Raw genomic sequence first — 24,369 nt, 5'->3', positions numbered from 1 at the left:
TGTTCGCTGGTGGCCGCAGCGTTTGTCCGTTTGCACTCGCCGTCCTGCGACTCGAGCGCAGGCGCGGACGGTGGCGCCGGGCCCGCTCGGCGGAGCGGACGGAAGGTCGGGGCAGCTCGGTGAGGGCGGAGGGGCGGTGACCGGGGGGGGGGGGGGTAGCTGGATGGTCTGCGCCTCTCGAGGATGAGGGGGCCGGGTGAATGGAAGGCGGTTTCGGTAGCGTGGCGGGGGGAGGGAACAAACGCTGTGGAAAGGTGTAGCCTTGATTTAAGAGCCCCGTTAGGTCACTCGTTGCTGCCTTTAACGCAGTAAGGTTTATCTCCGAGTATTGTTGGTAACTGCCCCATCAGTAGGATTTATCGTGTTGACTCTCAGTAATTTTGGAGATTTCTTCCCCTCCCATTCCACTCTGTGAGATGCTCAGCGATGTAGAGCCGAAGGGGTTGTGCAGTGTTGGAGGTGGCTCCTGTCGGGTGAAAAGTATGAGGGAGCATCCTCGTTTATTTGAGGTGGATGTGAACGATCAAGCAACTGTTCCACAGACCTTTAGGTGTCCCGATTGATAGATAGATAGATACTTTATTCATCCCCATGGTGAAATTCAACATTTTTTCCAATGTCCCATACACTTATTGTAGCAAAACTAATTACATACAATACTTAACTCAGTAAAAATATGATATGCATCTAAAATCACCCTCTCAAAAAGCAATAAACTCCAACAATGTGATGAAGGCAAATCATCTGGGGGCTGTCACGTTGCTGTTGTTGTGAGCTTGTTAGCATTTTGTTTAAAACTTGACGAATTTGTTCTTCGACTGTGAAGTGTTCTGGGATGACGCAAGGCTCTGAAGTCTTTGTGGAGCATTTTTTTTTGTTTTATGGAACTACTGTTGTCCGGTGGTCGCACCAAGGTTAAGGTACAGGCTTTAAATAATCTGGAGGAACTCAGGAGATCAAGCCGCCTCAGTGGTTGGTGGGGGGCAGGGAATTGTCAGTGTTTTAGGTTGAAACTCTGCATGAGGGGTCCATGATGCAGGGCTTAGACCACAAACGTTGATAATACCTTCCTGTTTGATCTGCTGAGTCCCTCGAGCAGATTGCTTGTTGCTCCAGATTCTAGCATCTGCAGATTCTTTTGTCTCCTTAGAATTACGGGAGTAATCCCTGGTATTCAGCGATTTCTGATTGCTTTTGATGTTAAAATGAAGGTGCTGAAGTGCCAAGTTTTCTATTGATCACATTTTGCATCTCCTGACAGATGGATCAATAACTGGAAGGGAATTGAGAAGAGAACCAGAGGAGTTTTTCTTTGAGTACAGTGGGTTGTGATGATTTGGAAAAAGTTCCCTGAAAGGGTGATGAAAGCTGATTCAATGGTAACACATTTACAGAAATGAATTATGCGCGTGGCTGCTGTACTGTCAAATTCTTGTGATATTTGGGATAGAGATGTACAACAAGATGAATGCAGCCTTGTCTGCACCCATTAACATCTTGTGCATTAACTATGCTCCCCAGTCCTTGGGTGTCAGGCAGTTTCCTAGAAGAGAGAGTAAGAAATAGAATCAGGAATGGGTCATTTGGTCCCCTGTGCTTGCTGCAAGATCATTGGGCTTTTGCCCTTGGGTTACCCGTACCCGTTCACTGGATTTAAACGCCAGGCAGATTGAAAAGGTCAAGGTGTTGGGACTGGAGGAGAGGGCTGTTTCTGCTCACTGCTCTGCAGTGTTTACTCAGCTCTGCGCTGAATTGAGGCTGTGGCCTGCTCCAGCTACAGTGAATCCTGGTTTTGAGTCTTTCAGACGATGCTGAGGATGTTCTATGAGGCTGTGGTGCAGTGCTATCATGTTTCCTGTTGTGTGCTGAGGCAGCAGGCTGAGGGTAGCAGACACCAACAGAATCACCAAACTCATTCGTAAGGCCAGTGATGTTGTGGGGGTGGAACTGGACTTTCTGACGGTGGTGTCTGAAAAGAGGATGCTGTCCAAGTTGCATGCCATCTTGGACAATGACTCCCATCCACTCCATAATGTACTGGTTAGGCACAGGAGTACATTCATCCAGAGACTCATTCCACCGAGATGTAACACTGAGCGTCATAGGAAGTCATTCCTGCCTGTGGCCATCAAACTTTACAACTCGTCCCTCGGAGTGTCAGACACCCTGAGCCAATAGGCTGGTCCTGGACTTATTTCCACTTGGCATGATTAATTTATTATTATTATTTATGGGTTTTATATTGCTATATTTCTTCACTATTCTTGGTTGGTGCGGCTGTAACGAAACCCAATTTCCCTCAGGATCAATAAAGTATGTCTGTCTGTCTGTAAAACTTCAATTCTGAATGCTATTTGCTTACTTTGATTGCACTATTTATTTCTCTCTGCGCATTGGGTGTTTGATAGTGGGGTTTTTTTTGAATGGGTTCTTTTGAGGTTTTGTGTCTGTTTGTAAGGAGATAAATCTCAAAGATGTATAATGTATACCTGCTTTGATAATAAATGTACTTTGAATTTAATATCCAAGAATTGACTGATAGCTCTTGTGAGTATGCTGTCCAGTAAATGTGGATCAAAAAGTTAAAGAAACAGAAACACAAGGATTCTGTAGGTGCTGGAAATCCAGAGTACCACATACAAACTGCTGGAGGAACTCATCAGATAAGGCAGCAACTATGGAGAGGAATAAACAGTTGCTGCTTTGGACTGAGCCCCTTCATCAGGAAATGTTGACTAATTATTCCTCTTCATAGATACTGCTTGACCTGTTGAGTTCCTCCACCATTTTGTGTGTATTACTGTAAATGAACAGATGAGTGTTGAATCTTACTTCAAGCTACGTCTGTCTTGGTCTCACTAAACTTTCTCTTGTGGCGACCCACTTACTGTGCAGGCGAACCGGCTCACAAATAGCCAGCGCGTGGGGAGAGACTTCGGTAATACACCTCTGACGTCATTTCCACCCGGAGAGGGCGGGCGCTAGGGATTAAATGCCAGCGCTGCGAAGTTTGAATAAACTAGTCTCGAAACGGCTTACCGACTGCGTGTCGTCTCTAGCTCTGTATGTAGTATATCGCTACACTCTCAATCCTGCCCCTGCCCTGCCTTGGGACATTGTTGGGGCTGTAAGGCCACAAGACATGGGAGTAGAATTAGGTCATTCAGCCCATCAAGTTTACTCTGCCATTCCATCATGGCTGATTTATTATCCCTCTCAACCTCATTGTTCTGCCTTCTCCCCATAACCTTTGACACCCTGAATAATAAAGAACCTATCAACCTTGGTTTAAATATACTCAATGACTTATTCAAATGCTTAGTCATCTGTGCCAGTGAGTTTCACAGGTTCAGTATCCTCCTCATCTTTCTTCTAAAGGGACATCCTTTGATTCTGATGAGACTCTCCCTCCTCCCTCCTCTATAGGAAGCATCTTCTCCACATCTTCTCTATCTAGGGCTTTCAGTATTTGATAGGTATGGTGTCTGTTCCAAGTGGATCAGTTCACATGCAGGTGAAGTGTTAACAGGTTGATATTGCGGCCACCCTTCATTGTAGTGAAGCCTCAGTCCTACCCAAGCCAAAATCCATGCATTTCACACAGATTGCAGTCGGTATGTTTGGGATTGGTTTATTCGGGTCGAGGTCAGTTAGCTCTGCACTTGCTGGGTCTCCTGAGATTGTTCATTGTCAATAGGTGAGAAGTTTATTTTCACGGGTGTTTGTGATCGTCATTACTTCATAGAAGAGTAAATTGAAATTGCAATTGCAGTCACTCTGGTAATGAAGCCAATTTACACAGAGTAGAACTCCTAAAACTGCAATGATTACAAACACATTTTGAAAATGTCAGGACACAGAATAGGACTGCTTCTCTTTGAATAGCTTCACCTCATATTCTTATTATTTATTGCTGCTTATTGTTTTTTTGTATTTGCACATTGGTGGTTGTGCATCCTGTTGGGTACAGTTTTTCATTAATTCTGTTGTTTCTTGTATTTACTCAGGGTTGTATAGGTGACATATGTGCTAAATCTATTTTGAACTCTGAAGTTGAACTTCAAACTTTGAACGTGATCTTTTACATGCGTCTTTGACAGCAGATGCAACCTCAACCGAAAGGCTACATCTCTCGTAGTGGAACAGCCCTTCGTAACTGCACTGAAGCAGTACTGGCCTAGATTTCTCTGCTCGAATGTGTGAAGTGGGACTTGACTCAGCAGTCTTCTGACACGAAGTAAGAGTGTGCCTCACTGTGCTGCAGCTGCTAGTTTGTTAAGATGCGGTGGGCATTGGGGAGGGTGTTTTGCAAGGGTGATGCTAAAGCATGTTGTCTGGGGTGAATTAAAGCCAGGTGCTGTTCCTGGTTGGTTTGTTTATTTAGAGGTACAGCATGGTAGCAGGGACTTCCAGCCCATGAGCCTGTGACTGATTAACTTACTAACTTGTACGTTTGAATGAGGGAGGAAACTGGTCATGGAGAGAGCATACAAGCTCCTTACAGACAGCGGCGGGAATTGAGCGCTAGTTGCTGGTGTTGTAATAGTGTTACTCTAACCACCACTCTACTGTGCTGCCCCAACCATCTTTGATCTGTTCAATGGCAAACGCCTTGAACCTGCAATCTTCTGATCATCCCGATGCTCATTACCAGAATCAGATCTGGGTGAGTCCAGGCCAGAGATTCGAGGTTGGAGACTCGGTGTCTGCAAAACTGAGAGCCGAAAGCCAAGGACTGGAGGCCCTGAGGTGCCCTGTCCTGTTTTGGAGGCCTGTATGCTGAGGGAGTGGGAAAGGAGCTTTAGTTTTTGTCTCGTTTTGTTGTATTCTGTTGAAGATTGTGGGCATGCTCTATTGGCGCAGGAATGTGTGACGTTTGCAGGATGCCCCCAACACATGCTTGGGTGTGTTGGTTGTTGACGCAAATGGCGTATTTCATTCTATGTTTTGATGTACGTGTGATAAATAAATCTGAATCTGATCCAGATCCAGGTGAAGAGTAACCTCAAATGTATTCATCGCTTCAATGAATGTGCTACTTTTCATCACATTAATACAGCCAGGTCTGGAGATCATTAATTTTTATGTTTAATTTTAATTTTTAGTGAGGACATTCTGGAAAGAAATCTAGAACTGGTCAAGACTTTCCTAGCAACTAGCTTTACCAAAGAAAACATCTTCTCATATGATTGAGTTAAGGACTGCGTTGGTAAGCTTGTCTGAAACAACAAAGAAACATAAATTGAAATAACACTTAAGTTGCAGTGTGTTCATTTTGATGCTTTGGCATAAATATTTGAAAAGAAAAACTTCCTTTGATATATGACAAGAGATTGTGAGTGGAACTCATTGGAAAAGCTTTCACAGTAAGCTGCCTATTCTGCTCAATCATGATAATCTGTTTCTGCTTTTCTCTACAGAAATCAGAGGCTGAATCTATGTTGTCAGATGAACTAGAACCCAAACCTGAGGTGAGTTGTGACACCATTTTAATTTGTTAAGATGCTGCATTTCTTAGATTATTAGGTAAAAAAAAATCAAGGAAACGGCACTTGATATACTTATCATTTCCATTTTGATGTCTTAGTGAAGGCTGGTTAAACATCTTCACCATCCTCATTATGTGCCGTGTTGTATGATGTAGGCAATAATGATCCAAAGACCATGACTGTTCTTGGCAAAGTTTCCTACAGAAGAAGTTTGCCATTGCCTTCTTTTGGGCATGTCTTTACAAGATGGCTGACCCCAGCCATTATCAATGCTCTTCAGTGTTTGCTTAACAAGGACTTGGGATACACAGTGGCTGCTCATATGACCATCCACCACCTGCCCCATGGCTTCACGTGACTTTGATCATGGGGCTAAACAGGTGCTACACCATTCTCAAGGGTGACCTGCAGGCTAATGGAGGGAAGGAGTGCTTTACACCTCCTTTGGTAGAGATGTTTCTCCATCCCGCCACCTGCACTGGTTAAATGAGGCTTGTAAAACCTCTGGGCAGATGCAAAAGATTGCCGTTGCTGTTGGAAGAAAAGGGAGATTTTTTTCTGGGCATTAATGAGATGAAGGGATATGGTAATTTTGAGCTGAAAGATCTGCCGTGAAATGCTGCTCGAAAGAACACCATATGAGGTCATTCTTGCTCTCAGCCATTATGCTCTTTAATTAGTCAACCTATAGCTGGGAAAGTGATGACCCCCTCCCCCCCCCCCCCCCGTTAGACTGTTTGTGGTAACTTTTTTATATTCTTTCTACTTCTAATATTTATTTCTGTGCACTTGTAATGATACTGCGACATTGTAATTTCCTTTGGGATCAATAAAGTATCTATCTAGCTATCTTGATGGGTAGTGGAACAACCTTGAATGAGTGAAAAGCTACTTTTGTTGCTATTATTTATGTTCTGATATAGTTCTGCCTAATTTTGAGACAGTATAGTTAAAAGGATACCTGTTGATAAAAATGCCACATGGTTTGTGGGAACTTGCTGTGTACAGATTGGCCATGCTGTTTTCTAATATCAGAATCAGGTTTAACATCACTGACATATGTTGTGAAATTTAACTTGAGATAGCAGTACTGTGCAATATCTCAAAAAAAGACTGCATTACAATAAGAAATGTATATACAAAAAATAAATATGTAGTGCAGAGAGGGCAGAAATATTGAGGTGGTGTACATGGATTCATTGTCCATTCAGAAATCTGATGGTGGGGTGGGGCTCATCGGGAAGAAGCTGTTGCTAATGGGCTCCTGTACCACCTCCCTGAAGGCAGTAATATGAAGAGAAGTGTTGCTGCATAAATGTGAGTGGAGCTCTCTTGCTCTACTTGTCTAGTGTCATTTATGGTGAATCATTGTAAAAGCACCAGTGTCTTTTTCATAAGATAAAAGATTACTTGTGTGGACCTGAAATAACTTCGGTATGTTGCCAAACGCTTCATGGGCTCAGAAACATTTTGGAAGTTACTGATGCAGTTTGAAAATAATCCTGGAAGTCATTGTCTATTGAAGCCCCAGGAAATGCAAAAAGATGATGACCAGATGATCTGCGATGTTGATTTGAGTGTAAGACATAGAGTTTCCATACCCTTCATCAAATAATGCCCTGCGACCTTTCCATTAAGATCTTAGTCAAACAAGCAGAATCAGAATTAGAATCAGGTTCATTATCACTGACATATGTTGTGAAATTTGTTGTTTTGTGGCAGCGGTTTAGTGCAAAACATAAACTATAAATTATAAATAAAAATATATGTACACCCAAAAAAGTAATGTATACCTTTTCTAGGGCATGTTGTACTAGAAAGTTGGCCTAGGTCTGCTCATATGTTTGGGAGTAGGATTTGATATGACACCATCATGCACGACTCATTTAATTTTTCATGGCTACATTTGACCTTGGTTTGTCAGGCATTACCACGTCCAAATTCTTTGTAGGCTCTTTCTTCCCTTTTGGCCTACTTATCTCCAGAATGTTTCACTCCTGTGATATTTGATGTAAAAATCACACGTGGTTGTCTTAATTTCTAACACTTATTGGGCAACACTGCCCCTAAAATGTGATGAGTTGCATCTCAAAGCTGATGTCTTGACCTGGTTTATTTACAGTTGCTGGTGCAGTTTGTGCAGAATACATTTATACCCTTGGGAGAAGGGTTTGAAGAGCCACAACAGGGTGAAGTCCGATGTCTACCTCCAACGAAAGCCAGTAAGAGTGCAATACACAACGCAATCTTGCCCTCTGGTAAATGGAACAGAGAAGTGTCTGTGTGTGGGAATTTTGTGACATGCTGGGTTGTGTCTATGTCAGTTTAATTATTCTTGTGAGAATGCCCTGTGTTCAGAAATGTTCCTAGTCCCATCCCACCTAACATATTCTCTCCATGTTATTGCTTGTCTGTAGAGTCCAGCTCTGTTTGACATTGAGACTAAATGACTATTGTTTTAATTAGCTATTGAATTGTCTTGCCTATAATCAAAAGCTTCTGTGAAACAGACCATCTTTAAGCATGCCTTCTAATTGTCAGATGTGCACCTGGGATTTATAAAATATGAATTTTGCTATTGGTAAATTTGCTATTTTAAAAGATAAGGCATTTAAAATTTTAATGTTTTCTTTACCGTCCTGTGAGCTCTTCATTACCTTTGAGCTGCATTATTGAAGATGCCGACTTTTCCCGGTGCATTATTCACCAACTCTTTACCACCTATGCTGGAAGACTTTTGAGTGTGAGCATGTTGCTTGATTGTAGTTGGAGCATGTACTGAAGCCTCCACCTATGTTTTGCAGGGAGCATTGGGTAATCTGGTGATCCTCACTGGCAGGTGGTTGTTTCATTGAGGGCTGAATTTGATTGGTATTGGTTTATTAATGTCACATGTATCAACGTACACTAAAAACTTGTCTTGCAAAGTATTTATACAGATCAAATCATTACAGTACATTGAGCTAGGAAAAGGTAAAACAATAACAAAACAGAATAAAGTGTGAAAGCTGCCAAAAAAGTGCGGTGCAAGTAAACAATAAAGTGCAAGGTTGTAAAAAGTAGATGGAGGCCAAGAGTCCATCTAATCGTATGGGAGGTCTGTTCAAGAATCTGTTAACAGTGGGGTGGAAGCTGTCCTTGAGCTTGATGGTACGTGCTTTCAGGCTTTTGTACCTTCTTCCAGATGGGAGAGGGGAGAAGAGAGAATGTCCAGGATCACTATGGTCTTTGATTATGCTGGCTGGTTTACTGAGGCAGCGAGAAGTATAGAAGGAATCTGTAGAGGGAAGGCTGGTTTCTGTGATGTGCTGAGCTGTGTCCGCAACTCTCTGTGGTTTCTTGCGATCCTGGGCAGAGCAGTTGCTATACCAAACCATTGAGCATCCAGTCAGAATGGTGCATTAATAACAATAGGCAAGATTCGATGGGGACATACTATATTTCTTCAAGTTCATTGTCTAGACTTGTACCTCTTGAGAAGATACAAACCTGGACAATGAACTTGGACAAATAATATAGCAAGGTCTTGAGCAATGTACTGCTGGGACCCATAATGTTACACAGCTCTTTGCCTTATTGGTAGAAAGGCAGCAGGAATGTGGAAGTTAGTTCATCATTCAGTGTGTCCTTGCTTTGTAAGGATTGTTGTTGCGGGTGGACCAGATGTTAAATTGGAGTAGCTGGCAATTGTGCTCATGAGAGGAGGGCATCACTTGTTATTTTTTTAGCCTGCTTTTACACATTTTGTTCCATTGTCCTCATGGTCCAAGTAAGACCAGGGATGTGTACTCAAGTTTCAGCTGGTTCTCTTCTGAACTCAGCCACTAGGATTAGGAACAGGAGAAGTGTCTTGGCCCAAAACTTTGCCTGTACTTTTTTTTCCCATAGATGCTGCCTAGTCTGCTGAGTTCCTCCAGCATTTTACCTGTGTTGCTTGGATTTACAGCATCTGCAGATTTTCTCTTGTTTGTGACTAGGAATAGGAGCTCTCTTGCTTTGGCACTTACTTGACATTTCCTTCCTCTGCTGTGGCCAGCCTACATGCCTTGTATTAGTGCAGCTCCAAGCAGGAACAGCTCAACCTGGCGTGAATCCATCCTCTTTATTGTGCAGTAAACTTCCTACTATAGCATGATGCAGTTTGAAAACCGGGCTCTTTGACCAAACCTATCCATGCTGAATGGAGCTAGTCCCATTTCCCTGCACTTGGCCCATATCCCTCTAAACCAGGGATTTCCAACCTTTTTTATGCCATAGACCAATGCCATTAAGCAAGGGGTCAGTGGAACCCAGGTTGTTGAAAATTCCTGCTCTAAATGAATCCTATCCATATACTTCTTCCAATGTCTTTTAAACCATATAATTGTACTCGCCTTCAGCATTTGCTCACACAGCTTGTTCCGTTTACTCACCAATCTCTGTAGGGAAAATGGTGAACTTCAGATCTCTTTTAAATCTATACCCTCTAATTTTGGACTCGCCTACCCTGAGAAAAAGACTATGACCATCCAGGTAGATGCCTCTTGAAGGTCAAACCACCGATAAGATCAACACTTAGCCTCTTGAGCTCCGGAGGGTGGTGGGATGGAATAAAAGTCCGAGTCTATCCAACCTCTCTTAGTACTGGTAACATCTTTGTAAGTCTTTTTAGCGCCCTCACCAATTTAGGGACATCCTTTCTGTAGCAGGGTGACTAGAATTATACGCAGTCCTCCAAATGTGGTCTTAACAACATTTTATATAGCTGTTACATGACATCCCAACTCTTGCCTTCCATTGGTCAGAATACTGAATATAAATGCACCAAGCACCTTCTTCACCACCCTGGCTAACTGTGCCTTGCCACGTGTCCTTCCTCCTACCCCCCCCCCCCCCCAAAAAAAGCTCTGGATTGACCTTTTGCTTTCATTTATTTTAAAATCAATGATTCTTCTGCAAATTATGGGTTATTTTGTGTGTTGCTCTGATAACAGTGCTTATTCAAGAGAGTGTTGCAATGTAAGTGTGTTTATCCAAATTACACGTTATTTATGGTGCCCTGTCTACTGCCTCAGGTGGATATAAAATGCCCTGTGGGACCATATTGAAGTTTGGTGGAGTTCTACTCTGTGTCTTACCTGATAGGTAATCCCTCACTAAACATCCTGCTATTTGTGGGAGTTTGCTGAGTGTAAAGTTGCCGGGTATCCAACACTCCCACTGACAGCACTTCAAATGCAGTCCATTGCCTATGTACGGTGTTTCAGGAAAGGGGCAAGGAGTGTGATAGGCGCCATGTAAATGCAAGTTCTCCTTTGTATTTCAGGTGACTCCTCTGCCTCTGATCCTGTGGTGCCGAGTCAAGTCGGGGTGCCTGAAGCTGGAAGCAGGTCAGCTTCCGGTGAAAATGCAGATGGGAGCGCCCCGTGGTATCTCCGCGTTCAGGAACTGGCGCACGACAGCCTCGTAGCTGCAACCAGGGCACAGCTGGCCAAACATTCAAAAGGTGCCAGTGGTGTTGATGGTTTTCTCGCACGCCAGCCTCTCTCCAGCTGACCTGCTTAGTGCCCCAGAATTGAGCCTTTGCAGTGAGCAGGGAGAATCTGAAATTTCTTCAACCTTCTTCTAATTACATAGTACTTCTATTTCATTCCTCTTAACAGATTTTGCAGAGAGGATTCATGATTCGTTTGTTTTTCCTCTTTCATTCATTCCCTGTCACTCGTTCCTTACCCTGACCACTTAGTTTTCTACTCTGTGTTCACCCCTCTATTATGCGTGTGGGAACTCCCTCCACACCCTGTCAACCTGGATCATTGTTCTTGATCGCCTGAGTATTTTGTTAGTAGCAAGAAGTATGCAATTCCCCCCCGCTCTTTCACCGTTCCCCATTCCTATTTCCCCCTCTCACCTTAACTCCGTATCTGCCCATCACCTCCCACTGGTGCGCCACCCCCTTCCCTTTCTTCTATCCTTCTGCAGCCCTTTATCGCTTTCACTAATCAAGTTCCCAGCTCTTTACTTCACCCCTCCCCCCTCCCGGTTTCACCCATCACCTACCACTTTGTACCCTTCCTCCCCTCTCCCCATCACCTTACTCTGACTTCTGCCCTTCCTTTCCAGTCCTGATGAAGGATCTCGGCCTGAAACATTGACTGTTTATTCTTTTCCATAGATGTTGCGTGGCCTGCTGAGTTCCTCCAGCAATTTGGGTGTGTAATTTAGGATTTTCTGTCCATTCCCATTAAAATTTAAAGGGGAGAATATTAATCTTAAATGTATATGCTGCTGTTCTCTCTGGGGATCCCAAAGTATTTCACAACCTTTAGTATTAGTGAGGAAGTACTGATCGTGGTGATCTCCCCTCTGGTCCAAAGGCCCTGAAGCAGGTTCACGTCAGGATTGCCATAGCTGTCCTCCTCGCAGCCCAACCCTGAATAGCAGAGGCCCTAGTTGCAACCTGTGATGTTTGTTCTCCAGGAGAGCCAGAGGACAGCTGCGCTGCAGCAGATTCTGTGGAAGGTGCGCCAACTGAGGTGAATCAAGAGACTCCGCAGGGTGAGAAGACCCTCAAGTGCTCCTATGAAGGCTGCAGCAGGACCTTCCTCTGGCACGCCCACCTGAAATATCACCTGAAAACCCACAAGTGAGTTTCTGAACACCTGTGAGTTTTCTTTCCTATGGATTAATAACGGAGAAATTGACAGATGTGTATAGAACATGGAACAGTACAGGCCCTATGTCATGGAGGACTTTAACTTGCACAAGAACAGGTATTCTTGAGGAGGACATCATTACAATGCATCTGTGATAGCTTCTTGAACAGCATGTTAGTGAATCTACAAGGGAAAATGCTGATTTTTGATCTGGTCCTTTGCTTGTGATGTTGTGGTAAACTAATTAAACCAATGACTCTTAATTTATTTAATCCCTCAACAAACCTAACAACAAATTTCATGACATATGCCAAATATATTTAACATGATTCTGATTCCCTCCATTCTCGGCATATTCATGTGCCTATTGAAGAGTCCCTTTGCTATCTGCTCTACCACCACCTCTGGCATACTCGTTGGCTCCTGATGCTTTTGCAGAAGATAAGAATGAGGCATAAAGCTCATTGCTTATGATCATTTTATTAACCACAGGACCATAAGATTTAGGCACAGAGTTAGACCATTTGGCCCAAGTCTGCTCCACCATTTCTTCATGGCTGATTCATTTTCCCCCTCACCCCTAGTCTCCTGTCTTCTCGCTGTATCCTTTCAAGTGTTGACCAATCAAAAATCTATTGATCTGTGCCTAAAATGTAGGTAAAGACCCAGCAGCTGCTTGTAGGAACAAGTTCTGTAGATTCACCACTTCCCAACTAAAGAAATTCCTCTTCATTTCCATTCTAAAAGGACTCTATTCTGAGACTGTCATTAAGTGTTACAAGAACAAAGAAAATGAGGGGACAAGCATGGTGGGAAAAAGAAAAGGAACAGAAAGAGCAGAAGAAGAGAGCCGAGGGAAAAGAATTGAGAGAGAGAAAAAAATTAACAAAGGTGGTCTGGTCATCTTTTTCCACCTACTATCTCCTACTTTCTACCCAAGATCCATAAACCGGACTATCTGGATCTATGCCTGTTCCTGTCCCATTGAACTCTTGTTCTCGTACCTCAATTCCTCTCTATCCTCTTGGTTCAGTCCCTTCCTACCTACATCTGTGACACTTCTCATGCTGTCGATCTCCTCAGTCACTTTCATTTCCCTGGCCCTCACCACCTCATCTTCACCATGGATGATGAGGCAGTCCCTATACACTTCTATCCCCATCAGGAAGGCCTCAAAGCTCTCCACTTCTTTCTTGACAAAAGAACCAACCAATTCTCCTCCACCACCACCACCACCCTCATTCAAGTAATGTGATGTCCACTACTGAAACCAAGAAGTTTCCAGAAAAATATACAGCCAACTACAACCACTAGAAAACTCACTACTGAACAGTTACATGTATATAGGTGATTATATACAAATATAAACAAGTTTAAGAAAATTGAACTACTAGGAAAAGTAACAATTATGTAGCCTAATCCAACATACTAGACACTTCAATCCGGTGGGGGGGTGGAATACTACCTGTGGCTCGTGGTGCCTTTGACAGGAACTTAGTGAAAGATTTCAGTCCTTTCCTCTCTATGTACCTGGGGAGCAGTTTCACTGTTCTATTTGTGCTTCCTCCTCTTTGAGCTTCATCTCTCCCCATTCACATAGTTAGGGTTTTAAAACTCAACTGGACATCTTGATGTTCAAGCTTGGACTTGACCGTATACTCACCTAGTCATTGGCCACACCTGGCCATCAACTTTTACCTTTATTCCAAGTAATTCCTGTCTTTCTGCAGGAATGACCGTTCATTCACCTGCCCAAAGGAAGGATGTGGAAAGAGTTTCTACGTGCTGCAGAGATTAAAGGTGCACATGAGGACTCATAACGGAGAGAAGCCCTACACCTGCCCTGAGGATGACTGTGGGAAGAAGTTTACAACAGCCGGCAACTTGAAGAACCACATGCGAATTCACACTGGTATGAATGGATTGGTTTATTATCATCACAAGTACTGAGATGGATCAGCCTTTATGAAATGGCAGAGCAGGCTCGATGGGCCAAATTGCCTAATTCTGCTCCTATAACCTGTCGTCTTGTACAATGAAAAGCTTTGATTTTGCATGCCATCCAGACACATAAAATACATAGAGGTAGTAAAAGAAAAAAATAATGCTGAATAGAATATTGAACAAAATGAAGAAAGTAAGATTGCAGTGCAGGTAGGAAAAAAGTGCAAGGGTTGCAATGAGGACAGATTGAGAGAGATTGAGATAAAGGTTAGCTTTGTCACATGTATATTACAGTGGCGGGAATCGAATCTGTGTCGCTGGCTCTGTAAGGCATTGCGCTAGCTGCTATGCTACTGTGCCATGGGAGATAAGAGGTCAGTGGGATAGAAGTTGTCCTTGAGTCTAGTACTATGTTCTCAAGTTTGATTCAAGAGAATCAAAAGATTCTCTTTTATGTTCTGCCTGATAGGGGAGGGGAGAAGAGGATATCAGGATGGGAGGGGTCCTTAATAATGTTGGCTGCTTTCCTGAATCAGCAAGAAGTATACAAGGCCAATGGAGGGGAGATTTGTTTGGGCTAAGTTCATAACTCCTGCAGTTAGTGTATGTTACTTTCTAATGATTCTGGCAAGGCTGTGTGGTTGGCCTGGTGTTGAGGAGGCAGGCTCTGCACGAGAGCAGTGTGTACCACTCCAGACTGTGAGCTCATCCGCTCCGCGAATTAACAAATTTTTGAACCCATTACTTCATACTGTGCTATTTTACCGCAAAGGCAGCTTTTACGTTTTAAGATATTTGAGTGTATCCTGTGTGTGGGGCAGATTCTAAAGAAATATCACACCAGATGCAGAATGCACAAATATTCAAAGTGCTGCCTTCCACAACTACCTGGAGAAAAAAATAGTTTTATCCTTTTTGCTGTAGTGGCTGAAGGTTGGGAGAAAGAGTTCTTTGCTGAAGTAATGTGCCATCAATAAAGGTTAAAAGGTAAATTTCCAGAGGGAATTTGATGGGGGTTCACATCAAACATTGTGGAAAATGTCACATTGGACCAATATATTGATATGGATCCAAGATGAGCTGGCTAATGGGAAGTAGCAAGCACAATGTGTCTTCAGGTTGGCAAAAAATAATGAGGCATTGGTGTTGGGTTTTCCAATTACTTAGCAGTGTGTATAGGTGGCTTGGGTAATGACACTGAATATATAATTAGTAAAGACAAGGCAGGGAAATAAACTGTGAAGAGGACCTGAGTTTATAAAGGCAGGTTAAGTGACAAAAAAATGTGTACAACATAGAAACAGGCCCTTCTGCCCACTGTGCCTGTGTTGACCATTGCTTGCTCTAATTTTATATCCTGCTGTGCCCTGCTCATTCAAGATACTTCTTAGATGTTTTCTATCTCCATCATCTTATCTAGCAGCTCATTCCAGATGTTAACTATGCAGTGTTTGGGTTCAATTTTACCCCTTTAAACCTCCATGTATTCATGGTAAACCCATGCCCTCTAATTTAAGTTAACCCCGACATAGAAAATACACACTGGCTATCTATGACTACTGCTAGCTAGACAGGATCTTTCCCTTCTTCTGGCAAATGGAGTATATAGTGGAAAATGTGAAATTGTCCATGTTTGGCAGGAAAGATATAGCACATTATTGAAATAGAACAATATTAAAGTGAGGTTGATGGGTTCTTGATTAGTCAAGAGTATCAAGGGTTAGGGGGAGAAGGCAGGAGAACGGGGTTGAGAGCGATAGAAACTCAGCCATGATGGAGTGCCAGAGCAGACTCAATGGGCCAAATGGCCTAATTCTGCTCTTGTGTCTTATGGTCTGCTTTAGAGCGCTGAGCCACAGAGGCATGTGTATGTTCCAGCGTATTCACAGAGGTCAGTATGCATGTCCTGCAAGCAATCATGAAAGCTCACTGTTACTGCTTTTTGCTGGAGGAATTGATTACAAAAGTAGAATTAGAATGACATTTATTATTACTAACATACTGTTGTGAAATTTGTTTTGCAACAGTGGTACAGTGTACTACGTAAAAAATAACTTGCAATAAGAAATTGGAAAAGTAAGTAGTACAGAGAGAGCAAAATATCGAGGTCGTGTTAGTGAACTGTTCAAGTAAGAATATTTCTGAGTTATATTGGGAAGTGGCGAGGTCTTGTGGAATCCTGTGGATAAAATTGGTTGGAAAGTTTTTGATAAAGCTCCATGAAAGAGATTAGCGTACAAAGTTTATGGTAAGGCATCAATCTGGATGGAGAATGCGGATGGTTCACTGACAAACATACGGATAAAGGTTTTTTCCCTCCAAGTGCCAGGCAGCAACTAAAGAGACACCACAGGATGTGTGCTGGGACCCCAGCCTTTGATGATATACATTAACAATTTAGACTGGGGAATTAAAATGAATTTATACCACTTAGCAGATGTTATAAATCTGGGTGGGAGAGCCATCCTTGGAGAAGCTCCTGGTTTATTAAGACAGATTGAGGGAGTCGGCAAATACTTGTAGGTGTATATACAAGATGGATAAATGAGGGTCTATCCACTTTGACAAAAATAGGAATGTAGATTGTTATCTGAATGCTAATCAATTGAAGTGGGGGTGCACTACTCACGAGATGATTCAAGATATCAAGTGGTTTGTTGGCTTTCACAGTGAGAGGATTCAAGTATTGGAGCTAGAATCTGTGCTGCAATTGTACAGTATCGTGATGAGACTGGATCTTGAGTATTGTGTAAAACTTCGAGCATTTTTATCTGAAAAACCACATTCTTGCTGTGGAGGGAGTTCAGTAAAGGTTCACTATACTGATTGCTGGGATTGTAGGACTACTGTATCAAGGAGATGAGCCATTTCTGCTCTTATTTGCCAGAATATTTACAAGAACTATAGGAGTATCGGGTAGAATATTCTAAAACATTCAAGCAGTAGTGGACTAGGTGCAGGAGGTATGTATGCAATGGCGGGAGAATCCAGGATCAGTGATTTTGGTCCTTGCATAAGTGCTAAACCATTCAGGACTGAGATGAGGAGGAATTTCTTCAAAAGAACAGTGAATCTGTGACAGCAAGTTATTAAACCCAAATCATTAGATACCTCAGCAGACTGGAATGTTCCATTGTTTAAAAAGGACAAGCTGGGGAACTGCTGTCTGGTCATCCTGGCATCAGTAGTGGGGGAGTTAGTAGAGGGAATTCTGAGGGACAGAATCTACCAGCATTTGGATTGACAGCCTGATTAGGAGTCGGCGTGGTGTTGTGTTTGGGAAGAGTATTGGCTGCAAGTTGTATTTTCCACTGTATGCTGAATTCTTGTACCGTTGTGCAGATTTTCCATGAATGAATTAGGTTACCACCCCCCACCCCCACACCAGCCCAGATTTTTATTCCATATTAGTCAATTCTCCACAACAGTTGAGGAATTCAGATTCCTCAGTTGTTGAAGATTTGAATTTGCGTCTCACAATCATGGGTTCAAGCTTCTTTATTTCAAGCACTTTGTTGGAAACACTCAGTCATCATGTTGCATCTACCTCTCTCAACACCAAGTTATTGTTTTAGTTTAATGATTTTTTTATCACTAAATCAACCACCATGCTGTCATCACATTTACAAAGTGTAAAATGTAAAAACAGAATCTGCAAATCCTTGAGTCTACTGGAGATCGAAGGTGGCCTGTCCTGGGGTTAAAGGACTGTATGTGTGTGGGTGGGAGGGAGGAATGGGGCTTGTTCTCCTGTTGTTTTGTTGCTTACTAAGTTCTGGGTTGCTCTGCTATGTTGGTGACACTTGAGGGCTGCCTTGGGTGTGTTCGTTGTTAATGCACATGACACATTTCACTGTATATTACAATGCACACATGATAAATAAATCTAAATCTGAATCCATAATGTGGAATCAAGATATTTATAGGCCAAATCGGTGCCTGATTCACAAGATGCATGCAGGAATATGAACCATTCAGGTGTTTGTAACAGTAAATATTAAAAACTGTTATCTGGTTGCTTTATTGCAGTCCATGACAATTGGCTGTGTGCAAATCAAAATATGCACTCAGTGGCCACTTTATCAGGTACACTTGTACACCCGTTCATTAATGCAGATATCTAATTAGCCAATTGTGGCAGCAACTCAATGCAGAGAAGCATGTGGACGTGGTCAAGAGGTTAAGTTGTTGTTAAGACTAAACATCAGAACGGGGAAGAAGTGTGATCTAACCGCACAATAGTCACTAGAGTTTAGAGAGAATGATGTGGCAAACAAAACAACATCCAGTGAGCGGCAGTTCTGTGGCCAAAAATGCGTTGTTAATGAGAGTGGTTAGAGGAGAATGGCTGGGCAGGTTCAAGCAGACAGGAAGGCGACAGTAATTCATATAACCAGGTGTTACAGCAGTTGTGTGCAGAAGAGCGTCACTGAATGCACAACATGTTGAACTTGGAAGTGGATGGGCGACAGCAGAAGAAGACCATACTGGGGTCCACTCCTGTATGTAATAAAGTGGTCACTGAATGCAGAACATAATAAAGGCCCTTTGGCCTGTGGTATTGTGCTGACCTTTTAACCTTATCTAAGATCAATCTAAACTTCCCTTTCCACTTAGCCCTCCTTTTGTTCTTTTATCCATGTGAATGTGATTCCCTGAAGTTGCATTTTTGTAGTGGTGGAAGTGCTTCAGAAATTTTCTGTCTTCAAAGTACTTTCAGACTTCAAGGCTCCACAGGCATTATAGAAATGCAAGTCCATCATCTCTCTCGCTGTAATATTATTTTGTCATAACCTAATAATTTCCACTTGAATTCATTGTCTTGGTGAGGTTTTGGGCATGAGGCCAATACCATAAACAACACACCATCAAGTCGTCTGGGAAGGTGGAGCTATTAGGATAGGCAAATGACCTGACCTCTATTAGCACTGTTTCCACCTTAAAGGTGCACTAGAGCTTCCGATCCTCTCCACCTTTTAGGTTCCCTAGAAAAGCTGGAAGCAGTTGCTTTTGCGGTTTCTGCAGTGTGATTTACTGATGGAATAAGAGGATATTTTCCTCCATTCCACTGGCACGTGCAGAAACCTCTTGTGGAAATTTCTACTGTATGTTAATTTGTTGGCATGTTTTCCTTTTGTCAGGGGAGAAGCCATTTGTCTGTGCAGCCAGAAGCTGTGGACGGTGTTTCACAGAGTACTCCAGTCTGCGGAAACACATGGTCGTGCATTCAGGTACGGAAGATCTTGTGCTTGCTGTCATTCTGTCAGGTTACGGGGAAGAGGAATCCATTGTCTCCGAGGTGGCAATGATAAAGGATATTGTAAGGGAAGGTAACTGTTGTTGGGTCACCTCCAATTCTTGGAGATCACTTATGTATGTATGTATGTATCTTGATAATAATATTTACCTTGACTTTGACCTAAGTATGGTCCCACAGAACTGCAAGACCCAATGTTTAACACAGACTAAGAAGCATAAACATCTTTTAAAATACTTCCATTAACCCATATGACCAGCCAACACATCCCCATCCCATCCCGGGTTCACCCTATCCATGCTTTTACCATGCAGCTGAAAGGTGCCTGTTTTTTAAAACCTTTCCCAGTGAGACAATGGGTCATAGAAAAGTACAGTACAGAAACAGGCCATTTGGAATAATTAATCCTTATTGAAACCATTTAAACTGCCTACTCCCATGGACCTGCAACCAGGGCCTTTGACTTAAAACATTGACTTGATTTTCTTTGTGGTCGTGTTTGGCATCTGTCTGTCTTGAAGGACGATGGATGATAATCATCATCATCACAAGCCTGGGCGGAAGGTATGGAGATCCTGAGATGCCCAGTCATCAAGATCCCCCTCTCGGCTTCACCAGTGTAGTCCAAATGAAAGCTTATGAAGCAATACGCTTGGCACCAGCTTGGCTGCAGGAGCTGCTTGCAGGACGTTCAGTGACGTCCAGCTGCCTTAGGGGCTCCACTCCGGACTTGTTGTCTGGGTTTACTCCCGTAGCTGCCCACAAGGCATTGGGGCCATTACCCCATAGCTGGAGATCTTGTTCACAAGCATCAGGGTATGTGTACACACTGGTGGGCCTGTGTGCTATGTGTTCAGGGGCCAGACCTCCTCCTCATCCTCTGTAGTTCAGCCTGAGTCCAAAAGTTCAGTTTCCGTGTGTTGCTAGTGAGGAGGCAGTTCATGAGGTTTGCTGTTGGAGAGGCTATGTACTGGCAGGGAGAGACTTAAACATTCAGCTCTCCTTTTTGCAAGACTGCTAGCCAGCGGTGGAAGCTGAAAGTGAGAGCACAAGCACTAATACAACACTACCACACTAGATGCATCACAACAACCATTTTGACACCTTTCCCTTTACACACATACTAACTCACCTAATGAATAATGCATCCAGTGTTTTCTGTTCTTTGTCACAGTGTATCTGAACCACTGAAAGCTCCTGCCATCATTCCTCAGCTCTGCTGTCTGTTCCCTTCATTAAATATTTGTGTTGTCTCCCCACTTAACTGCATCTAGAGGATTTGTCTCAACCTCTGCTGTAGTAATGAGTCCATACTCTCACCAGACTTGGAACTGATACAGTATGGTGCTTTATTTATGCTGTCAACAGTTGGTGGAAGAAAGTGCTCAGGAAGATCATGAAGAAAGTGATTCATTAAAACCTTTTCATTATTTACTGTTTATTTGAATTAAAGGTGAGAAGCCTTTCCAGTGCACTATTTGCTGGAAGACGTTCTCTCAGAGCGGCAGCAGGAATGTCCACATGCGGAAATGCCACGATATCCGTCTTGTCTTCAGTGACCAAGAAGAGGCTGCAGGTGTGTGGTGCTGCAAAGGGGTATGTGGAAGGGTGCAAAGAAGGGGAACTTATTTCCACTTACTGGACCAAGTATCTCCAACTTTGGAGTATTAGGTGCATGTACAAATAGGGGTGCCATGGTAGCACAGCAGGTAGTGTGTATACAACACCAGCTGTAAAATCAGGGTTCCATTCCTGCCACTCTCTGTAAGGAGTTTGTATGGTCTCTCTGTGACAATGTGGGTTTCCTCCAGGTGCTCCGGTTTCCTCCCACATTCCAAAAAGCTCTGGATTCAGGTAAGTAATTTGTTGGTACTGGAAGCTTGTGGACTACCACCAGCACATCTCAGACTGTGTTGGTTGTTGATGCAAAGCAACACATTTCACTGTATATTTCAATGTACATGTGACAAATAAAGCTCATTGTTAAATATCTTTAATCTTTGCCTTCCCTAGACAGTATATTTTAGACACCACCAGTCCCAATTTTATCAATTCCTGGCTCCCGTGCTTGTTTTCCTTTAATTTCCTCTATTTTGGAACAAAGCATCCATTTGATAAAGGCAAATTATTTTGTCCAGTTGACATTAAATTACACCGCCCTGATGATATGAGAGCTGATAGAGATGAAAAGAGGTTATACTTTTATCAGTCGAGAGAGCTTAGGAACAATTCCTTCAGCACGAAGCATTTGTGCTGACCACTGTGCGAATGTCAATTTAAAATGTACATAGCCTAAATCCCTCAATTCCCTTCATTGTTCCCTTGATCAAAATATTGAAACAATCAACACAAAAACTGTTTTCCCTTCTTCAACCTCGGTGCACTGTTGTAATGAAATGATCTGTATAGATAGCCTATAGAACGAAGTTTTTCACTGTAGCTTGACAATATGACAATAATAGACCTATTTCCCACAATGCTGTCAGCATATTTACCAGGACCACCAGTTTAAGAAGACATTCTTTCAAGACCAGCTAGAGCAGGTGCCACAGTGATGCTGCAGCTGTGGAGATGGAGGCTGGTAAGGCGGCATGGTAACATGGTGGTTAGCACACAATACTTTACAGGTGAGGTGGGTTCAATTCCTGCCGCTGCCTGTAAGGAGTTTGTGCATTCTCCCCATGACCCCGTGGGTTTCCTCCAGGTGCTCAGATTTCCTCCCACAGTCCAAAGACGTAGCAGTTGATGTTAATTGGTCATTGTAAATTGTACTGTGATTCGGCTCGGATTAAATTGGGGAATTGCTTGGTGGCATGGCTCAAAGGGCCAGGAGGGCCTATTCCATGCTTTATCTCAATAAATAAATAATGATAAAGGGGTCCATCAATAACAAGTGGTTGTGAGGGAAAGCCAGAGGTGTCAATGGCTAGGTGAGAATAGGTAACTGGGAAACAAGGGAGAGAATAGGATTGATTGCTCTAAGAATCAGCATAGACTGAATGGGCCAAATGGCCTCCTGTTTTGTGAGAAAATATATAATAGAAAGGATCGTTGTCAGCAATATCATTTTGAGTGAATGAAGATTCAAACAAAATCCTTGAAGAAAATAAAATACACATTTTGTACACAATGCTAATATAATTTTCATCATTGTGCTTTCTAAAGCCAGTGGCCTACCTGACGATGGTGTGGGAAGTGTACCAGAGATGCCTTCAGGATTTTCAATAGCTACAGCTTCTGTGCTTTCACCATCTGCCCTGGAAGCACAGCCTTTGGTGTTACCACAGAGTGTACTTGGAGCAGAGGAGGGTAGGTGTAAATCTTTTGCCTGCTAGTTCTTTCTGTTGTCACCTTCACCCACCCTCTTCAGGGTTGCTCGCCATTTCTCACCCTGGGATCCTGAGTTTAAGTTGTTGACCCAGTATTAACTTTCGTAATTATTCCCTGGTTCTTCCCGTTTGAGAGACAATTCATGTTTTTCTTCATGCTTACTAAGTAAAGCACGGTAGCATAGCAGCTAATGCAATCGCTTTACAATGCTACCGATCACTGATTGGGGTTCGATTCTCAATGCTCTCGAAAAGGAATTGGTACCTTTTTTGCCCGTGACTGTGTGGGTTTCCTTTTGGTGTGCTGGTTTCCTCTCATATCCCAAAGCTGTATGGGTCAGGGTGAGAGAGTTGTGAGCGTACTATGTTGTCATCAGAAGAGTGGTGGCACTTGTTGACTTCCCCCAACACAATCTGTTGGTTGTTGATGCAAAAGCGATGCATTTCACTGTATCTTTCAACGTGCATGAGACAAACAAAACTAATCTGTAAATCTTAGGGGGGAGATTCCAGATTTCTATGTTGTTTGGATGAAACTGTACCCACTCTGAGAAGTAATGAATATATTCTAATATTATCTTTTTTTATTTCCTGATAGAAGTATTGCCTGAGAGTTCACCATTAGTTACTGGCACAACAACTACAGCGTCCATTGTGGTTCTGCCCCAGCCACACCATCTTGTCGCCATAGCCACTGCAGGACATTCTTATGAGGAAGTAGTAACTGTATTAATACAGTGAATGGCTACGGGCCCTCTAGTTGTTATATTTTGGTCAAAGGACCTCATGAAATGGAGAGCAAGGCTGCTTTGATCCAGGTCTGACTGCCTCTCTTTCCTAGTTTACTAAAATGTGAACGGACATGAATTTATCTTTACATATGCAAGAAATCAGCATCAAAAGCAATGCTGCTGGATAATTTCTCCATTCTAGCTCTTCCTTGTGTATCTACCTGTGTATGCAAGATCCTGACGATATCCTGCATGAGGAAATTGATCTAAATTTGACTACTTTTCTTGGAGCAACAGAGAAAAGGAGTAGACTGGTGTTTGTTTACAAAGGGTCGTTTGATTTCACTTGCTTCACAGTGAACTTCGTCAGGCGCTGGCAGTCTGAAAGGCCTAGACTGCAAATCAGCTGTGGATATTGGAGGAAATCTCCATGTGTTCTGTCCTCTATTAACCGTCCTGTATTCCCCTGGCAAGGTCACTCCACCCACTTCTGACATCACCTGTGACTCAAGGGTTTAAGCTGTGGACTTCAACTTCCCAAGAAATCGGCAGGTTTAAAGATTGGGTTCAGTGAAGGATTAGTGGTGTAGTTACTAAAATGTCTTCCAAATATAATTTCATCTGCCCTCCTGGCATCGGGTCTGAATGCTGCGTGTATAAGATACTCCTTGTGAATTTTGCTATACATCACATTAAATAAAAGATGTTTATACCACTGTTGTGTGAATGGTATTCAGAATTGCTGGAGAGTCTGAGTTACGTAATAGAGGCAGTGTAGTCTAAGTTTCATTTTTGTGTAAATAGATAAGAACCCTTCTGCACAGTCCACTCTGAGCAGCTGCCAAAGGGAGATGCTTTCCCACCCCTTGCCACAGGATATTCAAAAAAAGTTCAAGTAGAAACCTTGTCTTTCACTTTCAATTTCTTCTTAGAGCTCAGGGAAATAGATCTGCACGGTTATACCAATGGCGAGCAGCAGGGTGT

The 24,369-nt window shown here is 42.8% G+C and overlaps 1 protein-coding gene across 6 annotated transcripts; it reads left to right on the top strand.

Annotated features, from left to right (window-relative positions):
• The first annotated feature begins 16 nt into the window (after positions 1–16).
• On the top strand, positions 17–24,100 carry znf410 (zinc finger protein 410). 6 transcript variants are annotated; one of them, XR_012098168.1, is made up of 13 exons: positions 17–119; positions 1,262–1,379; positions 4,101–4,237; positions 5,106–5,209; positions 5,421–5,471; positions 7,612–7,747; positions 10,795–10,974; positions 11,949–12,114; positions 13,855–14,036; positions 19,210–19,299; positions 20,779–20,901; positions 22,495–22,634; positions 23,253–23,390. XR_012098168.1 is itself a non-coding variant. In XM_073039281.1 (13 exons), the coding sequence occupies exons 4-13, from the start codon at positions 5,186–5,188 to the stop codon at positions 23,393–23,395; spliced, it is 1,239 nt and encodes a 412-aa protein (XP_072895382.1). In that variant the 5' UTR covers positions 18–119; positions 1,262–1,379; positions 4,104–4,237; positions 5,106–5,185; the 3' UTR covers positions 23,396–24,100. The 6 variants fall into 6 exon arrangements, 5 of the variants coding, with proteins under 5 accessions (XP_072895382.1, XP_072895383.1, XP_072895379.1 ...); XM_073039281.1 differs by having other exon boundaries at positions 18–119; positions 4,104–4,237; positions 22,491–22,634; positions 23,253–24,100; XM_073039282.1 differs by having other exon boundaries at positions 18–119; positions 7,612–7,711; positions 22,491–22,634; positions 23,253–24,100.
• Positions 24,101–24,369: the final 269 nt, after the last annotated feature.

The sequence above is a fragment of the Hemitrygon akajei genome, chromosome 3 (assembly GCF_048418815.1).
Source record: "Hemitrygon akajei chromosome 3, sHemAka1.3, whole genome shotgun sequence".
Taxonomy (NCBI): Eukaryota; Metazoa; Chordata; class Chondrichthyes; order Myliobatiformes; family Dasyatidae; genus Hemitrygon; species Hemitrygon akajei.
This window is presented reverse-complemented; position numbering and strand designations above follow the sequence as displayed.